This window comes from Mixophyes fleayi, chromosome 1 (assembly GCF_038048845.1).
Source record: "Mixophyes fleayi isolate aMixFle1 chromosome 1, aMixFle1.hap1, whole genome shotgun sequence".
Lineage (NCBI taxonomy): Eukaryota > Metazoa > Chordata > Amphibia > Anura > Limnodynastidae > Mixophyes > Mixophyes fleayi.
The window spans coordinates 395,747,713-395,768,421 of record NC_134402.1 but is presented as its reverse complement, the minus strand read 5'-3'; the positions used below and the strand labels follow the sequence as shown (position 1 = coordinate 395,768,421).

The 20,709-nt window shown below is 38.9% G+C and overlaps 1 protein-coding gene across 5 annotated transcripts in view; it reads left to right on the top strand.

Annotated features, from left to right (window-relative positions):
• Positions 1–20,709, top strand: part of MCTP1 (multiple C2 and transmembrane domain containing 1) — a 663,759-nt gene that overhangs the window by 399,104 nt on the left and 243,946 nt on the right. For all 5 annotated transcript variants that reach the window (XM_075181055.1, XM_075181045.1, XM_075181079.1 and 2 more), the window contains 3 exons: positions 8,488–8,590; positions 19,931–20,033; positions 20,417–20,518. In XM_075181055.1, the coding sequence (XP_075037156.1) occupies positions 8,488–8,590; positions 19,931–20,033; positions 20,417–20,518 (308 nt within the window). The remainder of the gene's footprint in view (positions 1–8,487; positions 8,591–19,930; positions 20,034–20,416; positions 20,519–20,709) is intronic.

Genomic DNA, 20,709 nt, shown 5'->3' with positions numbered 1-20,709 from the left:
TACTGACTGTTTTTTTCATGTAGCACACACATACTTGATAGCTTATTTGTACACTGAAATTTAAAGTTGATATTTGTGTGAAAAAACAGTCAGTATTTAACTTATGTGCAAAACAGAATACTAATTTGCACCCCTTGCATTGTAACATGGTTTTGTCCAGGAGATTTAAATAAGAAGTTTCTTAAGTTAAGATCCTTAATGAATCAGGCCCAAAATGCTTTGTTCACAATTTACCTCATTTATGTGCATCACTGCAGACATCTCAAATGCTAGATGCAAACGATATTAAAGTACATATATCTACAAGTAACCATCACAGAGGCTTGTGCCCTCAATTTAGAGGCCGATGTAGGGTAAAAAGCCATGTTTTGGGTCACAGACCAAAATTGTACACCCATGTGCATAATAGCACAGGGAACAATTGTGTAGGTCTTTTCAGCCACATTTCATTGTGAACATAGCAGACATGAAGAAATTAAGAAAACTCACTATAACAGTCCTCAGGCTAAACACAATTAAGTAGGTTTCATCTCGTAGTCGTTGTGACTAAACGAGAGGTAATATTTTTCCAACGTTGCTGTACCTAGTGTCTCACAAGTAATAGATTTAAGTCAGGGGTACTTTTTGCAGCTTCTGTTTCCCAGTACCCAGGTTACAAGAGAGGTACTGGTATGTTCCAATAGATGTTATTCCCACCGGCTCCCACTTTCCTAGGGACATCCCAAATTCTGTGTTTAACTGATATTTTTTAATATATGTAGTATATACCTTAATTTAAAAGTTATGTACATTATGGTTTTACTGGGTTTCATGCCTGTTCTAATATCAGAGTTTACTGGAAGTATTACTCAGCCAGAGAACAATAAGCTGCAGTCCAACAATGCAGAGATGAACCCAAGAACAATGACCATGCCAATTATATCTCCAGCAATTAGACTCCTTTCAGGACAATTTCTTTACTAATCACATTACCAGCGAACAATGTGATTGTCCACTGAATAAAAGGCTGCATATGAAGACCAGAACAACTGACTGAGCAGAGAGAACTGAGTGTCAGGACTGGACCGGCTGAAGATTGGAGCGCTATGGAAGGATTGTGAACATTAACTAGACTTTTCCTCCTTTACGGGTGTCGTGAAACTGTGTGTCTGCCATAAGCGGAGTGACAGGGAAGCTGGGTCACTAACTTTCCATAGTCTCTAAAGAGAACTTAAACACTGGAGGTTCAAGCCCAGACCATGATAGACTATAAATCGCTATAGTGTGCGCATATATTCAGTGCTTACCTTTGTCTTAACTATGTAGTGTTACTCATACTTGCCAACTCTCCCTGAATGTCAGGGATACTCCCTGAAATAGGGGTGATCTCCCTCACACCCTGAAGAGTCTGGCATTCTCCATGATGCTGAGCCAGTACAAGACGTGGTTGGCTTCGCCATCTGTGGCATTATGATACAGTTCAGAAATTGTGTCCTATGTCCTTGTATTGATGCCTATGGAGGTGGCCATTTTCATGGAGACCAAAATTTAATCAAAGACTGACAGGTAATGCAACATTACTTCAGTAATGGAGACAGAAGTGTAAAAGACACTTCAGTCTCTAGAGATTCATTAGCTGCTTTTCTTTAATGCATAGTTGCCTACTCTCCCGGAATGTTCGGTAGACTCCCGCATTTCTGGAAGACCTCCTGGGAGGTTGACCTGCTCCCAGGAGAGCAGGGCAACCTCCCGGTTCTCGCCCTCGCAATAGATAAGTGGCGAGGGGGGGGGTCTTAATGATGCAATATCGTTTCATCTTAGCCCCAGGGCCAAAATGATGCGATTCATCAAGCCCCGTCCCTGCATGCCCACCTCCCCCGGGATCTCCCTGAAGCCAACGAAGAAAAGTTGTCAAGTATAGTATTACTAAATTAATATTGTTTAAAAGTGTTATATTCATGGTTGATGTAACTTTTTTTTTTAATAAAACTGTGTTTTAGTCATCTGGATACTTGTCTGGGTGCAGATTGTGTTCCCACTTCCACGATACTGGGAAAGGGCATTAGGCTGTAGGTAGCCCCATAGGTGCTGTTCTTGTGTGGGAGATGTTGCTGGTTATGCTGACACACTCCCCTCTGGTTAGCCAGGGAAAATTGCCTGTTGGCAGGATCAGTGGATTTAAAAAACTCCAAACTCGGAGGTCCCCAGAGTTAGATAGGTCCTAGTGTGTGTGTGTGTATGTGACCCATGCAAGGAGATAGGGTGTCAGACTACTTTAACAAACTTCTGTACTTCCATTTCTAACAAAACTCTGTTCAAGTATGCCGATTGTAGTAGACAATTTCAACTTCATTCTGGTAGTCTTCTTAACCTTGTCTGGTAGACGACCATAGGTGTGCTGAGCTCAGGACTGACGGTAGACATATAGACCACGATTTATTATTATGCGTCGATAACAAAGCTTTTCTATTGCCACTTTTCGCAGCAGTAAAAAATGATTGCGGCATGTGGGAAAGTCTGATGGTATGTAAGCTGCATGTGGAGAGGTCTGATGGCATGTAAGCTGCATGTATGAAGGTCTGATGGCATGTAAGCTGTGTGTGTGGAGGTCTGATGGTATGTAAGCTGCATGTGTGGAGGTCTGATGGCATGTAAGCTGCATGTGCGTAAGTCTGATGGGCATGTAAGCTGCATGTGTGGAGGTCTGATGGTATGTAAGCTGCATGTGTGGAGGTCTGATGGCATGTAAGCTGCATGTGTGGAGGTCTGATGGCATGTAAGCTTCATGTGGAGAGGAGATGTCTTGTTGATAACGTGGAGGTATTTAAGGAGATATATTTGTCCAGGTAGAATGGCATAGATGGGTTAGGCAAAGGAAGGGAAGAGAGTTGGGTGTTCAGTGTTGTTGTGACATACAAAATCTAAGGGTGTTCACATCTCCCCCTCTTTCCATCAGAACACGTTAAGGTACAGTAATGGAAAGCGTATTGAACTGTATTAATGAACTATATGGTGTAATGTTTATTACCTTGTTATATCTTTTAAAAAATTATATTTAATAATAAATCATGATAATTATGAAAGTAAAAAATTGAAAAACAAGAATTTATATGGTTAAAGAGATCAAATAAATGCAAAATAAGTAATACAAGAATTATGATAAAGAATGGGCATATTTATGTTTGACTTGTTTCAAGTTGAGTTTGCCACAGCCTGAGATGCAGTTATTGGTTGTCACTAGGACAAAACGGGATTGTATTTTGGGTGGGTATTCCAGGATCTGGCCAGGCGGCGGTCCTGAAGGGTTCCCATCCCATGGAATCAGTTATTACAAACTGGTTTTATGTTTGTCACCGAGACAAGTGTTCAGATGGCCGGTTTAATGAGCATGGTATACGCGACCCTTGGTATATTTTAGCTATGGTTGCTGTGGCCCCTGGTGACACTTGGTTTCCTCCTCTAAAGGTTATAATATGATATTAATAAATCAAAGGCTATGGTCATATTCTCTCCACTGCTTGATGTTGCATCATTTATTATGGAGGCTATTGTGATGTGAATATGCGGGACGAATGGGCAGATAGCTTCCCTGTCTAAAGTCAGGGTGATATTGTTTCTATGGGGTGTTAATGTGTTTTCTTTGAAAACTGTTCAATTTTACGCTTTTCATTATACAATTGAAATATATTGCCTGTTTAAACTGCACAAAGGAGGATTTATAACACACTCATTACTTCTTTCACTGAGAAGTGTTTCTTTATACATGCGCATAGTACAGAGACAATCCTACAATGAAAGCTACTTTTTTCTTTACGTGATGTTCAGCCGTCCATACTTCCGGGTACCACGGTACATTGCAGATCTTCCTGCGCACGTCTGTGGGGTGTGAGGCATGATCCGCAATGTTACATTGACGTGGAGTGACCCTGCAACTGTTCAGGATCCACTCCGCGACACATCGCCAAGAACTCAATTGGCCCCTCAAAATGTACTGCTACATTTGTCGTTTTTGGAAAGTGTTGCTTGGTAGCTTCAAACATATTGCTCGTTTCACAAGCATAATACATATGCTGCAAGAATAGCATAGAGAATGTACTCCTTCGGTGCCAAAGAGATCTGTGCTACACATTATACCAGCACACCATAGGGCCTGCCGCAGCGAGTTAGTTAACCGTGGGCTTAATGACTCTGGAGGCAAATGACATTTCGTAAACAAAATAAATGAGTGTATACTTGGCGTCTACACAGATTTCCAATTTAATATTAGATTTTGCTTTATTCATGGTCGCCCCCCGCAGTTACCATTTTATAAAACTGTTTCATTTCAGCAGCTCTCTCTCCACCACAAATCAAAGGGTTCAAGCCTTCTCTTCTGCAAACAGAGATGTATAATCGATTGCACATCCCAATGTGCTCTGCAAATTGCATCAGTAACATATTGAACAAATGACAGAATACAATTGCAGAGTGTGTTAGATATTATCTTAATGGAGCCAAGTTGCAGATTTCAATAACTTTCATATCCCTTGCCTTGAATGTAACGACAGCTCTCATGCCGTGTAGCTACTAATGTCAAATTGCGTGCAGCAGGCTAGCAGTTTTCCGAGGCCATGAGGGCATGATTTAGTTCTGTGATTTGGCATTAATATGGTGGTACCACAGCAATGCACCCCTACAGATATACAAAGCAATGCTGCACTTTACTTTTAAATTACCCATTGAGGAATCAATAAACACAGCAGGATCCACTTCTCTTCTACCAATCAAACAGATGGTGAGCTGCACGGAGAGGAAAGAGAAGTTGCTATTATTGTCTAAACCTAGTATTTCAAACTACCCAAAAAAGATTTAACTAAAGACAGCGCACTTCAATCTTCCCTTTTAATAATTGATGTTTCAGCTCCAGCAGTTTTGGAGAAAATGGTAATGTTTTAAAATTACGGAAGACCCCAGACACTTTGCCCCAAAAGAGCAAATTATATATGTGTCCCGCAGTATATCCACACATTGCCATTCAGGGGAAATTGAAAGTCATGCTTGAACGCTTCCTAAGTAATAGTGCATGTACTATAAGGGAATCCTTTTATAGAAATGTAGAGAAAATGGCATACTGAACAAATTCACACTGGATAAAAGGGTTTCCTGTGGTGCATAATAGTTTTGACACTTATTTCAGGAGAATACAGTTGTTTTGCCACATCTGTAGACATTGTTCAGGAGAAATGCTGTTTTTCCTTGACTCAGTGGTCGAAGTGGACATTTAGAACTGGCGGTATGGACAATGTAATGGGAATGTAAGTGAGCAGAATTTGACAGTTTTACAATGAAGGAAGTAGGAGAAGTGGCCGTATGGCGTACCACTGTATTCACCCCCACTTTGATCACTGCCCTGACTGATAAATGTTCTCCAGGCCTCATCTACCTGATTAGCATAGAGGTTCTACAAACTTAATGCATGTTTGATTCAATTATCATTTAGTAGTGCATGTTTCACAATATTTGGTGACAGGACGGGTTTTGGTTTTGTGCTGCATGTGGACATTTGAATTCACATTCAAGTAATTTTGAAGACAATTTAACTAAATTCATGTCATTGCAGTAATAAGTGTTATTTTTTATCCCTGCTTGTTGCAGCAATAAAAAAAATTATTTTTTGCCGCGATTTAACAATATTCTATCAGAGTGGCAGCTGAGTGATACACAGCAGCCTGGCAAAAGCTATCCAGAGCAATAAGAGTTACTGATCGGGGGCCTCAATGGCAGTTTGACTTTCTAGTTCTACTGCAAGTACAAATAAATAAGGAAATCTTGTATATATTAAAACATAGCAGTAGACAGTTGAAGATTTTCATAAATCTGGGACTCTTGGCGCCACCATCATGATAGTAACCCCCCAGGAACATTATAACCTCCCCAATTTACGAAGTCTTCAATTTCACTTCCTTTAACTTCCTCTTCCTTTAGCTCTCCAAGGACCAATTTTTATCAAAGTTACAGAGACTCCGTGACTTACGACTCTCACCCCTGTACCCCCCTTACCTTTTTCTCACTTGAGGTAGGTAGATATGGTAGAGATGCACTAACCCTCCCCTCCCACAACACAAAAAAAAAAAAATTCCAGCAGTTCAATATCACCTATCTTATATTGAATGGTCACACAATCAAAGGTTTACTTATGCCCTTATATATAATTTCCATAACAATAGACTGGCCATGGGGTTCTATACATTTTTGTATTACCTTTTGTATTCTTTGCTATAACACCTTGTTTACCACTCTTGTACTACAAATTATGTGTTTATTATGACCTAGATGTATTTGTTTTTTCTCATACCTGACAGGCTAAGATGTTCAAAGTTTTATGTTTCAGTAATTTACTCCCTCTGTGTGTCATGAATTTAAAGAAGCAGTGTTTTCGGTTACTGTCCTGGAACTTATAAATTGATTTGTTTTTGTTACACCTGTATAGATTATTCTGTATTCACATTTCACATGTCTACATTAAGTTCATTGTTAGGAGCGTTCTTCTGGGTAGGTGTGACAGAACCATAGCAAGCCCTAGAGCATTAACTTAACGGCTCCTCATTGATTCTAAATGATCACATTATGTCATGCTGAGAGTAAACTAGGAGTTTATTAAGGCAATTAGTTGTTTTGTTTAGAGTGAACATTGAAAATGTTCCTGATATTGAAATCACCATATTGTCTGAAAATATGTGTAGCCTTCTATTTCCCGGTATTATCCCAAACTACTCCTTGTGACCTTTCATTGGGCCGTACTACCCAAACATATTCATAACTTGTGTCCCTGTAATACGTAAGGAAAACAGAGCACTGACTGCAATCCTAGCTATCCATCACTGCTTTATCTTCACTGTGGAGACATTTATATGAAATTCTATTTTCCATATTTTATCTGCTGAATACTTTGTGTTAAAATAGTGTAATTTCATCTCTATACTGCCACACTCATCTGGAACCAGCATGGCTCCCAACAGTTATCACCACCACAGTGAACCGGGACATACCTCAAAACTCCCACAAGTCAGGACAAATGTGTTGTCTACAGTACAGTGGGCAGTACATTGTGACTGTTTACATTTCGGGACATGGGTTGTTGTGTTGATCTAGTGCCGGTTAAACTTCATCATGATAATAATTTCTGGATTGTTCAGATGAGCATTTAGTCAGAATTTGCTCACACAGTGTTCCAAACGGAATACAACATTTACGAACTGGGGTGTAGGCATCATTGACCCGGATGGCTACACCTCAGTGATGATCAGATGAGTAGTGGTGCAAACTATAGGTCAGCCTTTGGGGATAAACCTGTGTTTCATATGTGTGTTCATATGAAGAGCAGAGGCATTCAGGCACCATGGTTAATTATCCTGATGTCCGCACGGCATTCAGACGAGATTGGCCACATCACATTCCATTTGGATTACCAAGTTAGCACATTCCAGCTCTACACTGGCTATATGCTCATATGAATAACCCCATCATTTACATTAGTTTCTATTTTTTTTAAAGGGATTTTAAATGTAATGTACAGAATACCAAAGCTTCATAATATAGGTATAGTATAATTCTGTCTTGGAAATTCTGCCACTGCAGGGGGGATTCAGAGGTAAGAGGGTCTCGACATTGCTACATTGCTTGGACGAGGCCACTGCTCTGTTCTTCCAAGTGTTTCGCTTTGTACCTGGTTGATTTGTCATTGCAGACTGATCAAAAGCTCAAAAACTATGAACAAGGATTAGATGAAAACAAGTTTCTTTTTCATTACTATCATACATAATTGCATGTTGGCTCAAACTGAGCAGTCACACCCTCTAGAACACACAATGTTTTATACCCAGTTTTGCATCACAAGTAAATACATCGGTATAATTATTACAATTGGTTTAAAATTCATCACACCACTGATTCAGGCGTTTGTTGGATGACCACGATCTTAGGACATCAACAGGTTTTCCTGGAACCTTCATCTCATCTCATGCGATGTAATGTACTAGCATGAGCAAAGTAAGGTCTTGTTTTACTCTCATTCGCCATCTTACTATCACAGATTGTAGCCAGTCAATGTGAAATTTAAAGTAACAGAAAATGTCATGAACCCCAATGTTAGCTCTTCCAGTTTTCAGCATTTAAATAATGTACACATTTTTTTTAGTTCTTTGAAATTGTTCCTAAAGGCCTTTTCCTATTATTTTTGTAACTTGAGAATATTAAACAAATGCTCAAATGAAGCATAACTTTATGCTTATCTTTACCTACAGAGTTTTATTTAACTACATATATACCTAATACTTTATAAATATCATTGAAAATAGGAAAAAAAAAAACATTTGCATAGCTATGTGCGTTTTGCATTAATTATCTGCATTTTGTGCCTTGATGCAGTTGATTTTTCTTGTATGGCATAGTGCTCTGTGTTGTATTTCGTCATGGTGAATGGAATATGCCAGTTATCTCACCAATTGCTTTCTCTCTCGCACTCTGCAGGTAAAAGTGATCCATTCTGTGTAGTTGAGTTGAACAATGACAGACTGATGACTCACACTGTGTACAAGAACCTAAACCCAGAATGGAAAAAAGTGTTTACATTGTAAGTTCTTAACAATTCGAAGAAAATTCTATGCATATTATACATCAAACACTTAAAAGTTTCTAGAGGATATTTTTCATGACAATGTATTTGCCAAATGCTGTAAATCATGAATGTTATTATATGTTAGCCCTGTGTAGTACGCTATCTCAATTTACTACATACTTGCCAACTTTTTTCAGATGGCTTCCGGGAGCTGCGGGAGGGAGGTGGGCATGTAGGGGGCGGGGCTACGCAAATCGCGTCATTTTAGCACCGCCCCCGTGACATAATGGCGCAAATCATTTTACAGCAGGGGGCGGGGCCAAACGCCACGATTCACGGTGAATCGCGGCGTTTGAACAAAATTCTGCCCACTTCACTAGGAAGTGGGCAGATCAGGGAGATTGCCACACTCTCCCGGGAGTCCGGGAGACTCTCGCGAAATGCGGGAGTCACCCGGATATTGCAGGAGAGTTGGCAAGTAGGATTTACTAACCTGCAATGTCTGCATAGTAAATGAATGGCAACAAATATTTTCTATGCACAATGTTCAGGCATATTTGCTGGCTCGCACAGTGAAAAGAGTAGTTTCGGCATCTTTTAAGTATAGTTGCTATATAATCACTGCCTATCGGAGGAGATTTCTGTGAAATCTCCTCCGTTTAGGCAAATACCGTTCAGCATCACAGTCCCCATAGATTACTATGGGGACTGAGTCAAGCTTTCATAAGCGGTGTATTGCATAGACATAGACATCTCAGGATGGCGTTACCTGTCATTTTCTATGGGATTCTGCTGAAGCCTCTTCGGCTTTATCATAAAAGAAACTAAAAAGTCATAATATTATAATCATTAATAAAAATGTGTTTTAAAAAAGCTTTTTTTTACATTAAATATATAAATCAGGATGTTCTTAATACTTTATATACATACAGGATTTTTTTTTATAGTTGCTCTTACTTACATACACATGTTGGACCTGAGTCATTAAGGAGAGCAAAGCATACAAAAGGAGTATCATTTGCACCTGGGCAAAACCATGTTGCATTGGAGGGGGAGGTAAATTTAAAATGTGGGGACAGATTTATAGTTGGGATGGGGCATGTCCTAGATCAACATTAAATTTCAGTGTAATAATAAAGTTATTAAGTATTTGTGTGTTAGATAAAAAAACAGCCAGTATTTAACTTATCTGCAAAATAATAAACTAATTTTCACCCCTTGCATTGAAACATGGTTTGTCCCAGAGAACATTTACTCCTATTTTGCCTTAATGACTGAGGCCCGTTGTGTGCTATCTAGTGGCTCATATACGTGTAGTCATCACTGTCAGTCAGTACTTACACCTGCCCTTTAGCTGGTGCAAATGATACAGCTAAAAAACACGTACATAAGAGAAACTCAGGATGTGAATCTGCCACTTATACATTGGCATCCTCTTCGCACGCAATCACTGTACATTGCCTGCGTTCATTCCCTCCGCCCCTTCCTTCCCTTGTTCCGCCCCTCAAGTCGTAGACAGTTGTTAGCATCATTTGCATTCAGACATGAATTGCATGTAACTATATTCATTGGCATTCAGTTTGTTTCTGAGCATGCGCTGCGTTGTTTCACACAAGATACGGCATGGATGAGCCAGGCCCAATATGTGCATGTGTGTGTATATATATATATATATATATATATATATATATATATATTATTATTATTATTATTTCTTTACATACCACTCTGGTCTCATGTCTACAGAACACTACTTATTTCTATCCTCCACTTGGATTGCCACATGATATATTTTTGTAATGTAGTTGAGACTCATGTTTGGGGCCCTTGGCATAAGTAAAGTACAGCCCAGAGCCCTAGATCGTTTCTATCCACCACTTGCTCCATGACCACTATGTTTGGACAGTGCATCTTCTCACCCTCAGATGCAGACACAGTTGTACTGTCTGCATCTCAAAACAACGGTTAATGACCACATAACAAGCACCAACATATATGTACCTCTGGGCTGCTCTTGTATTTCCCCATAATGTTTTATACTGTTCTGCTGTCAAAGAAAACTGGATACAGTTTGAACTCTTGTAAAATATTGGCTGGGTTTTTATAATTTAATAGGAAGAATCATTCCCCACTGAAAAAGATGTGCTTTGTATAATATGAGATACCCATTGGTCAAAAGAGTATAAAAGTATCTTTCTCAAGCACGCATTGACCACTCACCTTCCAATAAGTGGTGCCATTGAGGCAGACACCGCTCCGCTCAACAGAATCTGGCTATAGATGAGCCTGTTCATTAGACATGAACTTACATTCTTACGGCTCTGTTTAAAGGTTATCTATGATACCAGTGACCAGTACATTCCACTGGTCATATGTTCAATCTTTCGAAATCTGCAGCTCATTAGAAAATGCTGTGCGCATAATATTGAAGAATGCATCATACAGTGTGAATTTCCATCAACATTTGTAGACATACTCAAGTACATCCAAACAATGGATAATGGACACATAAACAGGGGCCTATGTGTACCCACGGACGTTTGTTATATCTGCTAGTGATGCTATATGTTGCGGTCCTTTTAACAAAAGGATGAACATTGCTTGAAAATGAGCCTGAGAGTAACTTGCATTGAGCGTACCCCTTGTCTAGTTTCTACAAAGAAGAAACAAAGATATAACTCTTCAACGGTCATTTTACATAGCTCACTATTAAAACTTGATCAGCAGTTGACATAACTGATCTATAGGATTCATGCTGTTTATAGTCAGTAAATAAACTTTTTGGGGAAAATCAGTTCTGTGTTTGTTCAAGGCTAAATAGTGAAATTATGTATATTCTTACTTTCAAAAGTAACCTGTGGATTTAGCCATCTCCTGCTTTTGAAGATGTGTCATTTATTGGGGGGAGGGGAACAATAGATCTAAACTCTGCTTTCTCTTGTTCAGTGCAGGAGCCCTAATGATGAACTTGAAACAAACAAAGAGAAAATCTGTTGCTACTCTTACTCGCCCTGAACTGTGTCACCTTAGGCACAGCTTTCAAAAGCATCTTGTCTGAATGGAAGAAATCTTTTAGAAAATAAGACTCAATGTGGTCTTTTACGTGTGTTCAGGAGATAGCCACAAATTATGCCTGCCGAGCTAGTGTAATTCACTGTGCCGGCCTTGCGTTGACCGACTAGTTTTTGAACATGTACAATAAAAGTAATAAAAAATAAATAGAAGTAAAACTACTGTAGTATCAATAGTTATATGATTTTATAAGCATGCTGTTGGCCACCTAAATTAGGCTTAGACAACTAGTAGCCCTCCAAAGCCAAAGGCTGGCATGGACGGCTGGAACTTTTAGCTGGAAAGCCTGTGGAGACCTATGTCTGACCTAAATAACCATATACCTTATGAACGATAACCGTACTATTAGAAATGTAAAGAACGAGAGTATGTTATTCTTATTGCTGCAAAACCATTTTAATGAGAATCTTTTAGGCACATTTAGGTGCAATAAATTTTAAGAAAAGCAACAGTAGGATAAAAGAATAACAATTTATCTTGTGTGATGTCAAGAGGCTGGCTGGGGGACAGGGGGACATCTGCCCCCCAGACTGGTTCCATAGTGGGCTACCATGAGCTGCGTCTTTGGGCTATTTGCACAATAGGCTGCTGAGCTGAGTGTTTACAATTAAAATTTGCCAACCAGCCCCCGGGGATGTCCCTGAGACTCATTACACAACACTGAAAGAAAACTCTAACAAAATACTCTACTCGTTCCTCTTTAAAGCCCATCTATTTATAAGATCAGGCTCGTGCTGTGGGACGATAGTCGGCCTTATGTGATCCAAATGCTCACCCAGGATTTGTCCATTTTAGTAATTTACATGGATGACCAAACTGGACAGAGGTGCCATCACTCTATGCTCAGGCCTACCAACAGGATCCATATAGCCTCTTTATTTTCATTGTTTCTACTGGATAGCCTTAATAATCGACAGACTCATGTTGATCACAGGACAAAGCATAAAAAATTCACTCTTCTGCAGGATCAACTGTGGCTCTAGTCACACAATGTCCTAGGCCTATTCAGGGACACTCTACATACACCAACCTTGTGTGGGCAGGGCACATTCTATCCACGCCATCACGTGCCATATCCCACAAATTTGCACCATCTGTATATAGTGAAACCAAGCTAGTGACATGATTGACACCATCATTTCTCAGAGACAGGCAAACATCCAGGGCACAGTATGGTAACAAATAGACATAAATAGTACTGTGGACAATGTCAATCATTTCTATATAATATGTCCAAGTTTGCCATTTCAGTTGTAATGCTGCTTTCACCTACAATTTTTATTAATTTCCATTTTTCTTATATTTGCTGGATGGAATTTTTGATGACTTCTCAGAGGTACTGAAACAATGTCACTGCAACCTTTCCTGTAGTGTTGTGAGGCTTGCAATGCATGCGAAACTGGCATTTAAGTGAGAAAAGAAAATATCCTTGAATCTTACTTTCCTTGATTGCTGCAGACGCGCCATAATGCAGAAGTTGGTATGATGAAAATGTTTAGCAATAACATATTATTAAGCAAGCCCTATGTGCATTATATTTTATATCACCTCTATTAAACTTTCAAAAGCTCAGCAAATGTGTGTAAATTCTGCCTTATTCCGTTATTTGTTTATGTAGCGTAGTGTTTATTTTAAAGGTATAAGATTTTAAGATTAACTCCAGGAGAGAACTCGTCAGAAGCATTCCGCAGCTACCTTATTTAGCTGTATTAAATGAGTCATAAGAATAATTCAGATTTACAACCTCTAACAGGAAGCTTCTAATATGATTTTGCTTACTTATTATTTGCTGTCAACGAGAGTGGTTGTTATTTTTAGCCAACCTGAGGTTTTGAAAATCAAATATTCACACATATAAACAAGCCGAGATGAAATATTTCCATTACTCATGCTGTAAAATAAGTTTTCATCGGCTTTTAGCTACCAGAAGAGAACAGGAATTTGCTTGGCTATGCTATGCCTCAATCTATGTGCACAAAGTCCAAAATTTTTGTTGTTGTTTTCTCTTAATAAAAAGAGAGAAACGCGTGAGGGGGAATGAAATGTAAAGATTTCCATAGTAGATCACTGCTTTATACCTCCAGATATACTAATGTATGTCAAACATATATGTGTCCCTGTACATTTATGTATGATACATATTGTTGTTTCATAGTGGCGCATTGTACTCTGGCGTTTGAGGTGACAGAGGGGGTGTTTGTCTGCAGTCCCATGGGACTCTTACATGTGGTCCCCCCTTTCTGTGGTCCCACCAGTTTAGGACTATGTGGTTCAGTTTGCCAGGGAAATAATTTTACTAACAATCTTAATCAGAGTGTCTATTTTTTAAATTCTATACACTGGATGATCAGAAATAGTGGGAAGGGATCCATATAACAACTTTATTGTATTTGACCAAAAGGAAAGAAAAAGGAATAAGGTGCCTCTAGTGCAATAATAATAATACATAGTAATAATACAGTGCTGCGGAATCAGTCGCGCTATATAAATAAATGGTGATGACGATGATGATAATTAGTGCTCTGTCACACACGTGTATAAAATGCATACCATATAAAGAAAAATCAAACAGCTTATCTGTGAATCCTGTAAATCATGAATCTTGAACAACCTTCATTGAGCTCCACATATCCATATATAATAGTACAATGAAAAAAGAACAATAGTGTAATATTGTAACATAATATACAAACACACTAAAAGTGCCATAAGAACGTCTTTATATAAAGTACACTTATTAGCCAATCTAGAAGTGATCCTCCACAATGGTGGTTAACTCCAATAGAAAAGTGATCCTCACAACACTTTAGTGTATAAACAACCACCATTGAAACTATAGACGTGCCTACGTGCCAACAATTATATATATAAAATCTTATTTCCACTCTTTCTATATCCGCCTATTCTTTATTCATACCGCTCTATAACAAGCCCCCTGCACATCTGCCAAGTCAAAGTTAGTGCTGTCAACTCAAGTCGAAACCCAAATGCGATCCAAGCTCAAGAACAAGCACCACAATACAAAGCAGACTAACAAGGCAGAGGATCTGGGTCACAAGCAAACAAAGGCAGGTCGGTACACAGTAATTCAGTATGCAGGTAAAGGATTGCAGACAACTAACGTTTAGAACCTGTTTCACAGGCACTGGTCAAAGGGCAGATTAGCTTATTCCAAGGTCATAGTGACATTGAGGACATGTGTCTGAACATGCGGGCCTGTGTCCAGTGATAAAGCATGAACCATTTGGGTGTATGCCGTGCCATGCATGTGATCTGGAAGGTACAGATTTTGGGGGAGAAAAAGTGGAGCATCTTAGGCACGTGGACAGGTAAGTGTCACTCACACATTGGTGGATATAATCTGGGCCACAGGCTTCATAAGTCTTAGGTGTACACTTACTGCCCTGTGGGTTTAACCTGCTTTAACATCTCTCTGCTGTTCACACATCTACATCTCTTATTGCAATGGTTGTTTAGTTAATAAATAACAGCACTGTAATAAATGATAAATATCAGCAATATGCATCATGCCCCAAACCCACCCATCCTGCATACATTTGGGAAGCTGTAGAAACAATGAGCTATGAAAATCCTGCAAAAAGCCTCTTATTAACCTGCAATGTTCAGTGTGCTGCATACTGGCCAACTATTATTACCTCCCCTCCGAGTGATCCTGATATAAATATATAAGACCCAATCTAGTATAGGAGGGATGCTTAGCTGCACTGTCTGCTGTGTTGTGGCATAAAGAAAAAGCCTACAGCCTAGCAATGGAGTTCTGCATTGGTCCAGCTGATGCAGCTTGTGGCCAGGACTTAATAACTCCTCTGTCTGGAAGGGTTCTTCTCCACAATATCTGGTGTAGAAAGGGAATATTATAATACAAACTAATCCCTTTGCCTTGGGAGTGCGGATCTTTCTGGGTGCCGTATTCAGAGTTGGAGATGTAGTCAGATCTGAATACGTGGCATATTATTTCACATTACTACAGATACACCTCTCAGACATTTTGTCATAATATGTATGCCTCTATATGGTTAGAACAGCTGGACACAGACCCAGTGTAGGCAAACAAGGAGAACCATTCCTCCACATCCATGGAATAGCCCAATCCCCCCTACCATTGTAACCTCCATGGAAGCTACATAACTTCTGAAGGGTTACTTAGAGGGGAATACCGCATAGAGAGAGCTTCTTTTTGAGGAGAATTAGAGAGTAGTGCATTGGAGGGAGGTCATAGAGAGTAAGGGTGCTGGTCCTAAGTGCAGAAGCTAAGAAATTCATTTTGTTGCATGCTCCAGTGCCTGTGCTTTACTTCCGGCCCTGGGGTCCTCTCTTCTCACCATCTCTGCTTCTAGCAGTGGATGCTTGGATCCACTATTTTTCAAAACTTGCAGTCAGGTGGGCAATTCAACCAAGCCTTGTGCATTTAAACCTGGCTCTGTGCACTGACAGTCTCCAGTGTTTTCTGGTTCTTACTCCAGCTTGGCATTGAACTTCCCTTTTGGTTTTGACTCCATGTTTCTCCGCTGCTTCTCTAGTTCCTGTTCCAAGTTTGTTCAGACTTCCCTCCTGGTTCTGATTGGATGTTTCACCGACAGTTCATGTATCTAACACTAGCTTGTTTGAGTGTTCTGCTGCATACTGATTCCTAGCTTTGTCACCAGTTGTTACCAGTACATCTCGCCAAAGGGCAGGATAGAGGGCTGCAATCTGCGGGCTCCTTGCAGCGAAGCCAAACCTTCTTCCAGGGGGTTCTGTGCTAACTTTGGCTGGAGTAAAGGCTGCCATATTTTGCCCTCAATTCTTGACAGCCTTATTTGTAGAAATACAAATAGCAGGAAGATAGAAGCATAAACGTAACTCAGGAAAGAGTCCAATAACTCTGACACCTTATTGGTTCTTTCAGGATCGTCAAATTGCAGTGGAAAAATAAAGATGTCCAATACTTTTGTGCTACATGCAAAAGCATAATTAATTTTTCCCTTTGCACCCCTTACATTGCAGCATGGTTTGTCCAGGAGCAAGTTTGCTCCTTTTTTTTGTTTTGCTCATAATTGTAAATTAGGTCCTATCGTCATCATATTCAACATTTATTTATATAGCACCAGCAAATTCCGGAGAGCTTTATAATTAGTGTCAAAAACAGTAATAAACAATACTGGGTAAAACAGACAAAGAGGTAAGAGGGCCCTACTCGCAAGCTTACAATCTATAGGTCAAATCAACATATTGCATATTGATCCAGCCAGATTGCAGAGGTAAAAAGTGATTTGTATGCTATGTGATCCAGTCACACAGCAAAGTTAGTCTGAGGTCAGAGGGTTGTTGTCTTGTGTGATTTGGGTAAAGGGTGGTTATTGGTAACCTAGTGGGGTTATGAGGGTGGTTAAGGAATAATATAAGCTTACATGAAGAGGTGGGTTTTCAGAGAACACTTGAAGGCTTGTGGACCAGAGGAAAGTCTTATTGTATGAGGAAGGGCATTCCACAATGCGGGTGCAGTCCCGAAAAAGTCCTGTAACCGGGAATGGGAGGATGTAATGAGAGTGGATGAGAGGCTCAGATCTTGTGCAGAACGGAGTTGTTGAGTTGGGAGATATTTTGATACAAGTGAGATGTATGTTGGTGCAGTCTTGTTGATATCCTTTTTTATATATGTATATATATATATATATATATATATATATATATATATATATATATATATATCCTTACATTTTAAACAGGTGTTTGGAATGCCAATAGGGCCAGGAGCCCTAGCTAAGAGTAATGATTTGATGTGCCATAATATTTCAGTTTTAAGAGGCCTTTGTATCCAGGGATAGCTGTGTAAACTAGATGGACTGAAGAAACATATTGTCTGGAGATAGTTCATGTATGGAAGAGTCATAGTACCTAGAGAAGGTGTTATCAATATAGGTGAGAATAGTCTCTCCAGCACTCAGGACCAGGACAAATAATGGAAAGTATATGGCAGCGGAACGGCTAATTACAAAACTTATTTGCTAACATTTTGCCCACCGTATTCGATTTAGTATAAAATCTGTCTCAGCTTAGCTATGGTATCCATGATTTTTTTTTTCTTAGGTATCAATTAGGGATTATCTCCCTCATGTATGTTTATTGATGTAATCACAGAAAAGAACATTTTTGATGTGGCCCCACTTATCAGGAGACCGTTCCCTGAAAACATTGTGTTCTTTTTTTGTGCGTGTATCAATAAACATAGAGCCTCATTTAGAGTTGGACAGCTTTGTACACCAAACATGCGCAATAAACAGATGTATGCAAAAAGAGCATATCTATATGTATATGATGAGTCGTTTCCCAACATATACTTATGCATAACAATACAGTCTTAGTAGTAAATGCTACACTGGCATTACCCTGTTTGTACATAATATAGTGATGTAAATGAAGTGTCATACACACAAGAGTTAATAGTGTCTTGAAGGTTGCGAAACTAGCACTTTCCTTCTAAAATGTGAATCAATGCACACACCTCCACATCCATTGTTTCAACCCTTTAAAAAGCCAATGTCAATATTCTTTCCTGCAGTAGTTCAAATGGAAATGACAGATAAGTAATGTGGATAGGCAGCCACAATGCTAATGAATTAAGTACGATCAGCTGATGGAAGCAATACACAATCAGCCAAACAGAAGCAGCATGATGAGTTCATCAACATCATGGCGAATCTTAGCACCAGACCTCCATACCCGCAAGAGAGACGCCTCTTTAAATACGTCCATATCTAACTATACCACACTTACGTAAACATGGGCTTACTGTATGCAGATTACAGTTATTAGCCCCTGGTCATCCCTCTGTTGCCTCTTCAGGCAAATGTGAGCGCAACAATCTGCACATGGGCGCATTTTCCATGTGCAAGCATATGATGGGAGTGCAGATATTATGCAAAGAAAAGTGATATCTTTTTCTTGAACCACCGTAGCCCACAGGCTATGTAGGGTAGTGGAGTGGCACACACTGAGAGGTTCTCAGAGGAAAGGTAAGAACATGGGCAGAGTTATGTGTATATATGGTATTATGGTGCTATGTACAGGATATATAGTTAGTAGAAGGCAAATACTCTGTTTACTTATTCATTATGATAATTAACACAAGACAAATTACATGAAATCTAGCAATAATCCTTGTTCTGTACTAAACAATTTAGAATGAGTGTTGCTGGAAGGTCTGTGAAATGTCATTATTTGTATTTGTAGTCATGTGTATTATTTATAATGATTATTGCTGGAATGGATATGATTTCTCCTGGTTCGTAGTGTTTATGAAGTACTGTGCCTCCATATATATATATATATATATATATATATATATATATATATATATATATATATATATATATATAAAAATATTGTTGTTTTTGCTGGTTCTATTTTTGTCTTGTATACATGTTTTTATATTATTAGAGCACATCTCTCATAAATACTGTTTTGTCTGAGTATATTTTGGGGAGTTTTTTTGCCCTTTTAAAATACAGCTTATTACACAAACATTCCTTCTGTACATGACAGTTGATTTACAAAAGTTGTAAAGTTGTCAACCAGTTCATGACATCATAGTCAATAGTTCATGAGATACATAGCCCTGTAATATATATATATATATATATATATATATATATATATATATATATATATACATACATATATATATATATATATATATATATATATATATATATATATATATATATATATATATGTATATATATATATATATATATACACACTCTCTATTCTCCCTCTTCTTAGTGCTTGAGTTTGGTTATTGATAAATACCTTCCTAGACCTTTTAGTAAACACTTTGCTTTATTTTTGTGGCTTCTATATATTTCACAAAACACTTATATAATCTTTTTTTTTTAGAGTAGTTTTATTTTGTTGCCCTTGAATATATGACCTAGGTCAGATCTGTGCACAATGAATACAATAGTATCTATAAAGTAGATTTGTGTCATATCCAAGGGCAACGCAAATAAACAACAGTGAAAACAAACACTGAAGCCACAACTGAAAGCAATATATTTAGTGGAAGGCTGTAGACAGATGACGGGCCAATAAATGATAATATAATATAAAATAAATTACAAATGAACTGCAGGTGTGAAACTTCTCTTTATTATTAAGAAAAAGACAGTAATATCCATGAAATGAATGTTGTGACTGACAAACTGTTTATTTACTTATTTTAGTATGGGCCACATAATTAATACTGCATTATTTTCCTCTCCCTATGCTCTCTCCATAAAGCAATGTCAATGATATCCATTCAGTCCTTGAATTGACAGTTTATGATGAAGATCGAGACCGAAGTGCTGACTTTCTGGGCAAAGTTGCTATACCCTTGCTGTCTGTAAGTCTCATCCACCTGCCATACATCTCAATGTTTCTCTCAACCCACGAGGAAAAAAAAAATTCTCTGTTCAATGTCAGTCAATTCTCAACCGAGATATGAAATGTCACACACACACACGCACACACATACACACACGCACACACAGACAAAAAGAAAAAATAAATAAAATTTAACACCCTCGGTCCACGACCATGTTGAATCCCACGGTAGTTAATTTTTCCTGACAGGCTCGGTGCTGGTAATGAACAGGTACTTGTCAGAATTGCCACAGTTGTTTTGGGCTCCCTGTCAGTTTCAGCAGCTGGGGGTCAAAGGTGGACGGGGTAGTGTATTCAGCAGAGACCGCGAGACAGACGGCTGTCATGTCTTTCTTCCCACAGATTCAAAATGGTGAACAGAAAGCCTACGTCTTGAAAAACAAGCAGCTGACAGGGCCAACAAAGGGGGTCATCTATCTTGAAATAGATGTGATTTTTAATGCTGTAAGTCTTAACTTTGCTTTATTTCATGCTGCTAAAGAACTCAGTTTCCTGCAAGCTTTTGTTCCAGATCTATAAAGTATACGAGTGTTATCGTTCATTTTATTTTAACCTCTACGCAAGTGAAGGAAACAATACATCCCCAGCATGGCGTACCCTCCCCGCATATTACTATGCAGCTGTTGTTACTACCA